Source organism: Oncorhynchus mykiss, chromosome 17, assembly GCF_013265735.2.
Source record: "Oncorhynchus mykiss isolate Arlee chromosome 17, USDA_OmykA_1.1, whole genome shotgun sequence".
Lineage (NCBI taxonomy): Eukaryota > Metazoa > Chordata > Actinopteri > Salmoniformes > Salmonidae > Oncorhynchus > Oncorhynchus mykiss.
In genome coordinates this window covers 18,435,068-18,448,455 of record NC_048581.1, presented here as the reverse complement: position 1 = coordinate 18,448,455, position 13,388 = coordinate 18,435,068, and the positions used below count along the sequence as shown (strand labels likewise).

The window sequence follows — 13,388 nt, the reverse complement described above, 5'->3', positions numbered from 1 at the left end:
GTGCCCTTTTGTGTGTGTGTGTTCCATTGTCTGCTGTTTCTGCAAGGAGAAGCAGATTTTACATAAGCCCCTCCAGGCCTTTATAAAAAGTCCTTACCCGGTGCTCTGCGCCTGTCTTAGTGTTTTTTTACCCGGAGAACAATAGGTTTAGTCATGTCTTAGAGGACGTAGGGGATGGGACGGAGGAGCGAGAGTGTGTGTACATTTCCCTGCTATACATGAACAATACTGTATTAAGATACTGTTTATCAAGACTTCATGTTACACAATATGACAGGCTGCATTTACACAGGCAGCCCAATTCTGATCTTCTGACCAATCAGATCAGCTCTTTTGGGCAAAAGATTAGACTTGGGCTGCCTGTGTAAATGCAGCCATAGACACACATTCAAGGTGCCATATATCAGATGCTAATGCATTTGACTTTGTGGTGGTGATTTAAACAGAGGCACAAACACATTACTCCAACAACTAACCCCCTCCAAACACTCTTCTAAATGTTGTCGTAGGACCAGTATCGCAATACTACGACACCTGATTTTCCATGGCAGGAAGGAAAACAGAAAGCAGACTAAACTCTTTGGTCCTGTAAAATGTAGTGTGCTATAGCTTGAAATAGAAACATGTGACTCTGGGTGACATCGTAAGGCTGTTTGTTTCCAACATGAGAAACTTACATTTGTTTTACCAAATTTCTATCTGCATGTTAAATGTGCAACCAGATGGAAAACAACTCTAGACCACCTTTACTCCACACAGAGAGACGCGTACAAAGCTCTCCCTCTCCCTCCATTTGGCAAATCTGACCATAATTCCATCCTCCTGATTCCTGCTTACGAGCAAAAATGTAAGTAGGAATCACCAGTGACTCAGTCAATAACAAAGTGGTCAGATGAAGCAGATGCTAAACTACAGGACTGTTTTGCTATCACAGACTGGAATATTTTCTGGGATTCTTCCGATGGCATTAAGGAGTACACCACATCAGTTACTGGCTTTATCAATAAGTGCATCGAAGACGTCGTCCCCACAGTGACCGTACATACATACCCCAACCAGAACACATAGATTACAAGCAACATCCGCACGAAGCTAAAGGCTAAAGCTGCCACTTTCAAGGAGCGGGACTCGAACCCGGAAGCTTATAAGAATTCCCGATATGTCCTCCGACAAACCATCCAATAAGCAAAGTGTCAATAGAGGACGTACTACACCGGCTCCGACGCTCGTTGGATGTGGCAGGGCTTGAAAACCATTTCAGACTACAAAGGGAAGCACAGCCTAGAGCTGTCCAGTAACACGAGCCTACCAGACTAGCTGAACTACTTCTATGCTCGCTTCGAGGGAAATAACACTGAAACATGCATGAGAGCACCAGCTGTTTTGGATGACTGTGTGATCATGCCCCCCGCAGCCAACGTGAGTAAGACCTTTAAACAGGTCAACATTCACAAGGCCGCTGGGCCAGATGGATTACCAGGACGTGTACTGCGAGCATGCGCTGACCAACTGGCAAGTGTCTTTACTGACATTTTCAACCTCTCCCTGTCCGAGTCTATAATACCAAAATATTTTAAGCCGAACACCATAGTCCCTGTGCCCAAGAACACTAAGGTAACCTGCCTAAATGACTACTGACCCGTAGCACTCTGTAGCCATGAAGTGCTTTGAAAGGCCCACATCAACGCCATAATCCCAGACAGTCTAAACCTTCTCCAATGTGCATACCGCCCTAACAGATCCAGAGATTATGCAATCTCTATTTCACTCCACACTGCCCTTTCCCACCTGGACAAAAGGAACACCTATGTGAGAATGCTATTCATTGACTACAGCTCAGCATTCAACACCATAGTGCCCACGAAGCTCATCACTAAGCTAAGGACCCTGGAACTAAACACCTCCCTTTGCAACTTGATCCTGGACTTCCTGACAGGCCGGCCCCAGATGGTAAGGGTAGGCAACAACACATCCAACACACTGATCCTCAACACGGGGGCCCCTCAGGGTGCATGCTCAGTCCCCTCCTGTACTCCCTCTTCACTCATGACTGCATGGCCAGGCACAACTCCAACGCCATCATTAAGTTTGCAGATGCACAAAAGTGGTAGGCCTGATCACCAACAACGACGAGACAGCCTACAGGGAGGAGGTCAGAGACCTGGCCGTGTGATGCCAGTGCAACAACCTCTCCCTCAATGTGATCAAGACAAAGGAGATACTGTGGACTACAGGAATGGAGGACTGAGCACGCCCCCCATTCTCATTGACGGGACTGTAGTGGAGCAGGTTGAGAGCTTCAAGTTCCTTGGTGTCCACATCACCAACAAACTAACATGGTCCATCACACCAAGACAGTTGTGAAGAGAGCATGACAAAACCTATTCCCCCTCTAAAGATCGAAAAGATTTGGCATGGGTCCTCAGATCCTCAAAAGGTTCTACAACTGCACCATCGAGAGCATCCTGGCTGGTTGCATCACTACCTGGTATGGCAACTGCTCGGCCTTCAACCGCAAGGCACTACAGAGGGTAGTGTTTACGGCCCAATACGTCACTGGGGCCAAGCTTCCTGCCATCCAGGATCTATATACCAGGCGGTGTCAGAGGAAGGCCCTAAAAATTGTCAAAGACTCCAGCCACCCTAGTCATAGACCGTTCTCTCTGCTACCGCATGGCAAGCGGTACCGGAGTGCCAAGTCTAGGTCCAAGAAGGCTTCTAAACAGCTTCTACCCCCAAGCCATAAGACTCCTGAACATCTAATCAAATGGCTACCCAGACTATTTCCATTGCCCCCCCCATTTACACCTCTGCTACTCTCTGTTATTATCTATGCATAGTCACTCTACCTACATGTACATATGGGGCGGCAGGTAGCCTAGTGGTTAGAGCGTTGGACTAGTGACCGAAAGGTTGCAAGATCTAATCCCCGAGCTGGGGATTCTGCCCCTGAACAAGGCAGTTAACCCACTGTTCCTAGAACGTCATTAAAAATAAGTATTTGTTCTTAACTGACTTGCCTAGTTAAATAAAGGAAAAATTACCTTGACTAACCAGTGCCCCTGCACACTGCTCTTCAACTACTTGTAACTTTTATTTCTTATTCCTATCCATATTTTTAAACTGCATTGTTGGTTAGGGGCTTGTAAGTAAGCATTTCACTGTTGTATTCGGCGCATGTGACTAATAAAATGTCATTTGGTTTGAAGTGGCTTTATGTTTTGTTTTCTTGTGAGACTGGTATCATGACAACCCTAGTTTAAAGGTTATTTAAAAATGGGAAGGTTGTAGCAACGCTGTTTTTATACACGCCACCTACCGGCAACTAACCCTCCTCCACCAACCCCTCCTTCTTCCTACACGAACAGACTAACTCACTCTTCTAAACGTTGTCTAAAGGTTATTTAAACATGGGAAGGTTGTAGCAACGCTGTTTTTATACACGCCACCTACCGGTAACCAACCCTCCTACAAACCAACCCCCCCCCCTCCTTCCTACACGAACACACTAACTCACTCTTCTAAACGTTGTCTAACGGTTGTCTGAAGGTTCTGTAAATGTTCTGAGAAGGTTTACCACATCTTCTTCCACTAACTGCCAGGACTCACTCTTTCACTCTTGTGAATGTTGTATATAGTAGAGGTGGAGGGAGGACATTGTTTTTATCCGATTCACCTTCCTAACACCCCTATTTCTCATGACACTAACAACACTCTGAGCACACTCACTCTTCTCAACGTTGTGGAAACGTTGTGGACAGAAAGAAAAAAAAGGAAATGTTGTGAGAAGGTTGTATATAAACGTTGTGTACGGTAGAAGTGGTGGGAGGAAGGTTGTGGCGGCGTTGTTTTTATGTCGGCTGTGTCGCTCCCTCCCCTCCTTGTCTCCTCTTCAGAGTGACAGTAACAAAAACTGAGCGTATCGATGCCACAGAGAATGTGCTTGACTGGTATTTACTCGTTTATCTCATTTTACACTTTACTTTTTTATTTTTTACTTTTCATGTGATCCTTTCCTCATCCATCTTTTTCTGGTGTTGTTTTTCCTTTATTTTTGAAGTTTGTGTCGTTCTTTTGTTCGTGTCGTTTTTTCAGTCTGTCTTTCCGTGCTGTTTCATGATTTAGGGTTGCAACATTCTAAAAACCTCCGGGGTTAAAAAAATACATATATTTGAACATTTCCAGTTGGAATATTCCAGTTGGGGTTTCTGGAAAACCTGGGAACTTTGGGAACGTTTTTGGGTTTTGCCAATCCTAATTCCTGATCCTTGTTTTGGTGTTTGTTTGTTCACCTCTGGCTGGCTGTCATTTTGTTAGTAGGTGTGATAAGCTGGCTAGCTGGGGTTGTTGGGGTCAATTCCAGTTTCAATTCAGTAGATTCAAAAGGATGAATTGAAATGTCATATTTGAATTGAAAACTGACCATTCTTTTCTATGAGGATTTGTCATCATTCACGTCTAGAATGATCTGAAATATCTGAATCGTTGGAGGTAAGAGGTGTTAGTGAGGTACTCGAGGGGAAGTACAGGAGGGGTCATTTGGGAGGGGGGTGGGTGTGCAGTTGAGGGGGGGCTGAAGGCTGTAACACATTTCACCCCCTACCTTCTCAAAAGTCCATGGCTATGTCTTCGTCTCTGTCTTTGTCTCGCAAGAAGGGAATCGTTTGTATATATTGAAACAAACTGTTTGAGATTTTGTTGATATAATGTTGGTAAAATAATGTGGTTGAAAATTCAACAAACAAAAAGGCTTATTCAACAAAATCTTGTAATAAACAATTTATGTGTAAAAACTACCTTAATTTGAGGTATCTGTCGATGTTTTGGCACTTCCATCATAATCATCTTCACCACCATCATCATCGTAATCATCATCATCATCACAGCAACCTCTGCAGTGTATTCCTATGTGGGCTACAAGGACTCTTCTCACTGGCTGTCTGTCTGCTGTTGGGTCTATGACATCATCGCTTAGGGGGGCTGGTAGAAAAAAAACGTAGTTATCTCTTCTATCTCGTCTAGCAACATTCACAACTGATCCCATTCTCCTCTCTTCTTTCTTATCCCTATCTTCCTCTCCGTATCTTCTTCTTCTACACTTCCCTCTCTCTCTCTCTCTCTCTCTCTCTTTCTTTCTTCCTAATTTTCTTTCTTTTTTTCTCTCCCCACAGTAAGGAGCAGCAGAAGAATAATAAGGCTGGTGGTAAATCCGTGTGGGAACAGAGGACCAGTGAGATAAGGAGACAGAACCTGATGACCAGCAGAGAGGCCCTGTACAACGAGATGGACACGGAGGACTGGAAGGTCAGGGGAGAGGGGGAGGGAGAGGTGAGAGACACAGAACACTGGAAGGTCAGGGGAGAGGGGGAGGGAGAGGTGAGAGACACAGAACACTGGAAGGTCAGAGGAGAGGGGGGGGGGGGGAGGTGAGAGACACAGAACACTGGAAGGTCAGAGGAGAGGGGGAGGGAGAGGTGAGAGACACAGAACACTGGAAGGTCAGGGGAGAAGAGGAGGGAGAGGTGAGAGAGACAGAACACTGGGAGGTCAGGGGAGAGGGGGGAGGGAGAGGTGAGAGACACAGAACACTGGAAGGTCAGAGAAGAGGGGGGAGAGGTGAGAGATACAGAACACTGGAAGGTCAGAGGAGAGGGGGGAGGGAGAGGTGAGAGACACAGAACACTGGAAGGTCAGAGGAGAGGGGGGGGAGAGGTGAGAGATACAGAACACTGGAAGGTCAGAGGAGAGGGGGGAGGGAGAGGTGAGAGACACAGAACACTGGAAGGTCAGAGGAGAGGGGGGAGGGAGAGGTGAGAGACACAGAACACTGGAAGGTCAGAGGAGAGGGGGGGGAGAGGTGAGAGACACAGAACACTGGGAGGTCAGAGGAGAGGGGGGAGGGAGAGATACAGAACACTGGAAGGTCAGAGGAGAGGGGGGAGGGAGAGGTGAGAGACACAGAACACTGGAAGGTCAGAGGAGAGGGGGGGGGAGAGGTGAAAGACACAGAACACTGGAAGGTCAGAGGAGAGGGGGGAGGGAGAGGTGAGAGACACAGAACACTGGAAGGTCAGAGGAGAGGGGGAGGGAGAGGTGAGAGACACAGAACACTGGAAGGTCAGAGGAGAGGGGGGAGGGAGAGGTGAGAGATACAGAACACTGGAAGGTCAGAGGAGGGGGGGGGAGAGGTGAGAGACACAGAACACTGAAAGGTCAGAGGAGAGGGGGGAGGGAGAGGTGAGAGACACAGAACACTGGAAGGTCAGAGGAGAGGGGGGAGGGAGAGGTGAGAGACACAGAACACTGGAAGGTCAGAGGAGAGGGGGGAGGTGAGAGAGACAATAAAACACTTCACAGTCCTTTTTTACTGTCTGCATGTCAGTACAGTGTAACTTCAACAGTAACTAATCTTACAGTGTAAATGTAGTGTAAAAAATAGTAACGGAGATTGTAGTACTGTACTGAATGATTACACAGTAATAACGACACTGTAGTGTAAAATGTTACCCATAGAGTCTCAGATAAACGCATACTGTGTATATACAGTACCAGTCAACAGTTTTAGAACACCTACTCATTTAAGGGTTTTTCTTTATCTTTTGCTATTTTTACATTGTAGAATAATAGTGAATACATCAACACTATTAAATATCACATACGGAATCATGTAGTAACCAAAAAAGTGTTAAACTAATCAAAATATATTTTATAATTGAGATTCTTCAAATAGCCCCCCTTTGCCTTGACGACAGCTTTGCACCCTCTTGGCATTTGCAAGACTTTTATTTATTTTACTGTGTCAGTATTTCAACGTTGTAAATGTTCTGCCGCCAAACTGGTGGCTGTTGTGAAAAAGGTCAACAGTTGGAAGAGTTGCAGAGTTCATTGAAAATAACGCCGTTGTTGATAAAGTGCTTTTTCCATTAACTAGGCTCTTTTCTCTTGAACCATTATGGTCTATCCACTAGAAACTTATGGACAATATGTGAATACATGTTTTATTACGTTATTCAGGTCTGAATTACCAAAGTTACCATAGATTGTCATAGATTACCTGTTACTTACCAAAATTACAGACAATTCCGGTAACTTTGGTAAATTACTGGTAGCTATTGGTGTCAAAAATGTCCCACTAGTTACATCCACAAATAGAACCTTTGGTGACAAAATGGCAGACTGTTTGCTAAACTCTGCACATCTCTGGTTCTAGGAGTCGGGCTCAGGAAAGGAGAAAGGATTTGAGTTAGAAGAGAATAAACATAGGGTTTTCTTTATTTATGGAAGAATCTTAACTTGAGGTCCACGTGTTAGGATTCTGCCCTTGTTGTTTGCCTATATAAAGTAACTTATTGATCCGGTTTCAGAAGATAACATCATTACCATCCTTAACCCCCTCCCTCCCCAGGTGTCGTACCCCCATCGTGCGGGGGACATGAAGACCCACCTGGACCGTCCGCTGGTGGTCAACCCCCAGGACAATCGCAACAACAATACCAACAAGACCCGGCCCGGAGAGCCCCCTCTAGACCCGCAGGACACCCTGGGCCAGCAGAGGGCTGAAGAATACATCAGACGCCAGGCCTGCTACCATCAGAGATACAGGGGGGGTGAACCAAGGGGAGGTAGTGGCCCAGAGAGAGAGGCCCGTCTGGGGCACGGGGGGAGCAGATTGTCCCTGCAGACGCTGGAGGGTATTGAAGAAAGAAGGGAACATGGAAGGAGATGTAGGCATAAAGAAGGGAAGGAGGGGAGGAGTGTGTCACCGCATTACAGCGAGGGAGGAGTGGGGGATGAGAAGAGGAGGCACAGGAGGGTTAGGAGGGAGGGGGAGGAGGGAGGGAGAAGGCATAAGTGTAAGGGGACAGAAGGGGTAGTGGTAGGGGAGGGGGGTGAGGTAGAGGGGGAGGGGAGGAGGCCGAGGCGTCATCGGCATGGAGAGAGGAGCCGACAGCATCGAGTTAGAAAGTGAGTGACAGAGGATCCGAGTGTCTGTGTCTGAATCTGTCAATATCAAACCTAATGTTTCCTTTGGGGATCAACAGTATGTACACTACCGTTCAAACGTTTGGGGTCACTTACAAATGTCCTTGTTTTCCATGAAAACATACATGAAATGAGGTGCAAAATGAATAGGAAATATAGTCAAGATGTTGACAAGGTTATAAATAATGATTTTTAATTGAAAAAGTAATTGTGTCCTTCAAACTTTGCTTTCGTCAAAGAATCCTCCATTTGCAGCAATTACAGCCTTGCAGACCTTTGGCATTCTAGTTGTCAATTTGCTGAGATAATCTGAAGAGATTTCACCCCATGCTTCCTGAAGCACCTCCCACAAGTTGGATTGGCTTGATGGGCACTTCTTACCTACCATATGGTCAAGCTGCTCCCACAACAGCTCAATAGGGTTGAGATCCGGTGACTGTGCAGGCCACTCCCTTATAGACAGAATACCAGCTGACTGCTTCTTCCCTAAATAGTTATTGCATAGTTTGGAGCTGTACTTTAGGTCATTGTCCATTGTCTGTACGCCTATGTAGATATTCCATAAAAAATCTGCCAATTTCTGATCAATTTGATGTTATTTTAATGGACTTTTTTTTGTTGCTTTTATTTAAAAAGAAAAAGACATTTCTAAGTGACCCCAAACTTTTGAACGGTGGTGTAGATTGCTATTGATTTGTCGAAGCCAGTGTCCTGTACTGTATGTCATTAAATGAGCAGCATAGTAACTATGTTTTTTCAAGATGACACTGTCCTTGCGCCTGCCTCCCCCAAACTCTACCCCCTCTCACTCTTCCTCTCTTTCCCTCTCCTCCCACCCCCCATCCCTCCGTCAGAGACCACCACTGCAGTGGCCCCAACCTCTCCACCGCTCGGCCCATCCTCAGACAGGACAGTCAGTACAGGGAAGACCTAGACAACCTCCTCAACAACAGCAAACTACACGACCACACCCTCCACCCGCTGCCCCCAGACCACCCTGACCTTGTGAATAACCTCCTGAACCGCAGTGTGACAGCAGACACACACCACCATAGTATGGACAGTCTAATTCTGACCAGTATGGCCAAGCCGGCTCATACGGTCGTGGATATGATGCCTCCTGTCTATCCATATCCCTCCACCAATGCCATCCTGCAAGGTGGGTGGGTGTGTGTGGGGGAAGGCGGGGTGTGTGTGAGTTTATGTATGGGTGGTGAATGTACTATTTTGGATCATTCTAATACTTTGACACTCTCTCTTGACTCTCTTCAACTCTCTCTCTCTCTTCATCTCTCTCTCTCGCTCTCTCCTTTTTTCCTCTCTTCATCTCAGTGAACAAGAATGCTAACACAGACCAGAAAAAGAAGGATGAGGAGAAGAAGGAGGAAGAGGAGGATGAAGGGGGCGATGAAGATGGTCCCAAACCAATGCCCCCGTTCAGCTCCTGTTTCATACTGTCCACCACCAACCCGTGAGTGTGTGTGTGTGTGTGTACGTGGGTGTTGTACACTATATATACAGAAGTATGTGGACACCCCTTCAAATGAGTGGATGCAGCCATTTCAGCCATTTCAAACTCGGTGCTGACAGGTGTATAAAATCCACCGCCGAGTACTGAAGCACGTAGAGCATAAAAATAGTCTGTCCTCGGTTGCAACTCACTACCAAGTTCCAAACTGCCTCTGGAAGCAACATCAGCACAAGAACTGTTCTTCAGGAGCTTCATGAAATGTTTTTCCATGGAAGAACAAGCCTAAGATCACCATGCGCAATGCCAAGCGTCGGCTGGAGTGGTGTAAAGCTCGACAAGGACATCCCAGCAGGACAAACCCTCCCCTAACCCGGACAAACCCTCCCCTAACCCGGACAACGCCTCCCCTAACCCGGACAAACCCTCCCCTAACCCGGACAAACCCTCCCCTAACCCGGACAACGCCTCCCCTAACCCGGACAAACCCTCCCCTAACCCGGACAAACCCTCCCCTAACCCGGACAACGCCTCCCCTAACCCGGACAAACCCTCCCCTAACCCGGACAAACCCTCCCCTAACCCGGACAACGCTGGGCCAATTCTGCGCCTCCTCATGGGTCTTCCGGTCGTGGCCGGCTGCGACACAGCCCGGGACCGAACTCGGATCTGTAGTGACGCCTCTAGCACTGCGATGCAGTGCCTTAGACCGCTGCACCACTCGAGAGGCTGTGAAGGAATATCTTAACGCTACAGCATACATTCTAGACGATTCTGTGCTTCCAACTTTGTGGCAACAGTTTGGTTAAGGCCCTTTCCTGTTTCAGCATGACAATGCCCCTGTGCACAAAGTGTTGTCCATACAGAAATGGTTTGTTGAGATCGGTATGGAAGAACTTAACTGGCCTGCACAGAGCCCTGACCTCAACCCCATCGAACACCTTTGGGATGAATTGGAACGCCGACTGCAAGCCAGGCCTAATCGCCCAACATCAGTACCCGACCTCACTAATGCTCTTGTGGCTGAATGGAAGCAAGTCCCCGCAGCAATGTTCCAACATCTAGTGGGAAGCCTTCACAGAAGAGTGGAGGCTGTTATAGCAGCAAAGGGGGATACCAACTCCTTATTAATGCCCATGATTTTGGAATGAGATGTTCGAGTAGAAGTCCACCTACTTTTGGTCATATGGTGTATGTGTGATAGAGAGAGAAGTTATGTTCCATTCAGGAAACGGAAGAGGGGAGTACCAGTCCAATCTTAACCACACAGAACGGAGCACAGACAAAGTTCCCAGATGCGTAGTCCATTTGGTCAAATGTTGGAACATGAAAGGAGCCCCATGATTCCTGGAAAAATAAGACAGAGTAACAAGCTAGCTACACAGACTATTGAAACAGCATGCATCACTTTGTGGGTGCGTTGTATTGTGTGTGTGTGTGTTGCAGGTTCCGTAGGTGCTGCCACTACATCCTGACCAGGAAGTACTTTGAGTTCAGTATCCTGTCTGTGATCGCAATGAGCAGCATCGCCCTGGCTGCAGAGGACCCTGTCTGGCCTGAGTCACCAAGCAACCAAGTGAGACAACACACATCTTTCTGTTTCTCTCCTGTGCTTTTCTTTCTATCCAGCTGTCTCTGTTGGTCTTTCCACTCGTGTTGTGTGTGTATATTTCTCTGAATTGCCTCTCAACAACATGAGACAACACCTCTGCACTTGTCTGTCTGTCTTTGTATCTCTGTCTGTGTTTTCACCAATGTGAGACACCTCTACGCCTGCCTCGCTCACTCTTTCACTGTTTCTCTGTCTCTCTATATATCTTTCTCTCTGTCTCTGTCTCTGTCTCTCTATATATCTTTCTCTCTGTCTCTGTCTCTGTCTCTCTATATATCTTTCTCTCTGTCTCTGTCTCTGTCTCTCTATATATCTTTCTCTCTGTCTCTGTCTCTGTCTCTCTATATATCTTTCTCACTGTCTCTGTCTCTCTCTGTCTCTGTCTCTCTATATATCTTTCTCACTGTCTCTGTCTCTCTCTGTCTGTCTCTCTCTCTCTCTCTCTCTCTCTCTCTCTCTCTCTCTCTCTGTCTCTCTCTCTCTCTCTCTGTCTCTCTCTCTGTCTCTCTCTCTCTGTCTCTCTCTCTCTGTCTCTCTCTGTCTCTGTCTCTCTCTCTCTGTCTCCCTCTGTCTCTGTCTCTATCTGTCTCTGTCTTTCTCTGTCTCTCTCTCTCTGTCTTTCTCTGTCTCTCTCTCTGTCTCTCTCTCTCTGTCTTTCTCTGTCCGTTTGTCTCTGTCAGTTTGTCTGCCTCTCTCTTTCTTCCTTTACAGGTATGTGACCTATCTGTCTCTATCTATTTCTATAATGTGTATGTATAGTGTACAGGCACGTGACCTATCTGTCTCTATCTATTTCTATAATGTGTATGCATAGTGTACAGGTATGTGACCTATCTATTTCTATAATGTGTATGTATAGTGTACAGGTATGTGACCTATCTATTTCTATAATGTGTATGTATAGTGTACAGGCATGTGACCTATCTGTCTCTATCTATTTCTATAATGTGTTTGTATAGTGTACAGGTATGTGACCTATCTGTCTCTATCTATTTCTATAATGTGTATGTATAGTGTACAGGCATGTGACTTATCTATCTATATAATGTGTATGTACAGTGTACAGGTATGGGATCTATATACAGTGCCTTGCGAAAGTATTCGGCCCCCTTGAACTTTGGGATGTTTAAAGCTTGGGAAATCTTTTTGTATCCAAATCCGGCTTTAAACTTCTTCACAACAGTATCTCGGACCTGCCTGGTGTGTTCCTTGTTCTTCATGATGCTCTCTGCGCTTTTAACGGACCTCTGAGACTATCACAGTGCAGGTGCATTTATACAGAGACTTGATTACACACAGGTGGATTGTATTTATCATCATTAGTCATTTAGGTCAACATTGGATCATTCAGAGATCCTCACTGAACTCCTGGAGAGAGTTTGCTGCACTGAAAGTAAAGGGGCTGAATAATTTTGCACGCCCAAATTTTCAGTTTTTGATTTGTTAAAAAAGTTTGAAATATCCAATAAATGTCGTTCCACTTCATGATTGTGTCCCACTTGTTGATTCTTCACAAAAAAATACAGTTTTATATCTTTATGTTTGAAGCCTGAAATGTGGAAAAAGGTCGCAAAGTTCAAGGGGGCCGAATACTTTCGCAAGGCACTGTATCTCTATCTACTTCTATAATGTGTATGTATAGTGACCAGGTATGTGATCTATCTTGGTACCTCTACTCTGTCATTCTCAGGTGCTGAAATACTTTGACTATGTCTTCACGGGTGTCTTCACGTTTGAGATGTTGATCAAGGTAGTATACAGAGTGTTAATATCTGTTTTAGCGTCTGTATACGTGTGTGCTTGCGTTCATGAGTGCCCTATTGTTTGTGTGTGTGTGTGTGTGTGTGTGTGTGTGTGTGTGTGTGTGTGTGTGTGTATGTGTGTGTGTACTAACACCTCTCCTTTCCTCTGTCCCCAGATGGTGGTGCTAGGCCTGTTCTTACATCAGGGTTCATACTTCAGGGACCTGTGGAACATCCTGGACTTTATAGTGGTTAGTGGTGCTCTGGTGGCCTTCGCCTTCACGTAAGTGTCCCCCCCCCCCCCTCAGCTCTGTCTCCCCCCTCTTGACCCACACTCCTCTTTTCATCACCCTGTCTTTCAGTCGCCTTTCACTCCTTTGCCTGATGCATTGTCTGGCCCTTACTGCCTCAACACTCTATATGTAGTCTCTCTTTCCTGTATTTCTATGTTCTCTCTCTTTCTCATCCCTCCATCTCTCGTTTCCTCTGTGCCTGTTGCTCTGTTTCCTGGCCTAACACTTTATATGTAGTCTCTCTGTCCTGTATTTCCATGTTCTCTATATTTCTCATCCCTCCATCTCTC

General features: G+C 46.2%; 1 protein-coding gene across 1 annotated transcript in view; it reads left to right on the top strand.

Moving 5' to 3' along the window:
- Nucleotides 1-13,388, top strand: part of LOC110487190 (voltage-dependent P/Q-type calcium channel subunit alpha-1A) — a 132,396-nt gene that overhangs the window by 45,665 nt on the left and 73,343 nt on the right. The window contains exons 18-25 of the mRNA XM_036948345.1: nucleotides 5,172-5,328; nucleotides 7,406-7,803; nucleotides 7,849-7,965; nucleotides 8,838-9,142; nucleotides 9,316-9,454; nucleotides 10,898-11,027; nucleotides 12,754-12,813; nucleotides 12,982-13,088. Coding sequence (XP_036804240.1) covers nucleotides 5,172-5,328; nucleotides 7,406-7,803; nucleotides 7,849-7,965; nucleotides 8,838-9,142; nucleotides 9,316-9,454; nucleotides 10,898-11,027; nucleotides 12,754-12,813; nucleotides 12,982-13,088 — 1,413 coding nt within the window. The remainder of the gene's footprint in view (nucleotides 1-5,171; nucleotides 5,329-7,405; nucleotides 7,804-7,848; nucleotides 7,966-8,837; nucleotides 9,143-9,315; nucleotides 9,455-10,897; nucleotides 11,028-12,753; nucleotides 12,814-12,981; nucleotides 13,089-13,388) is intronic.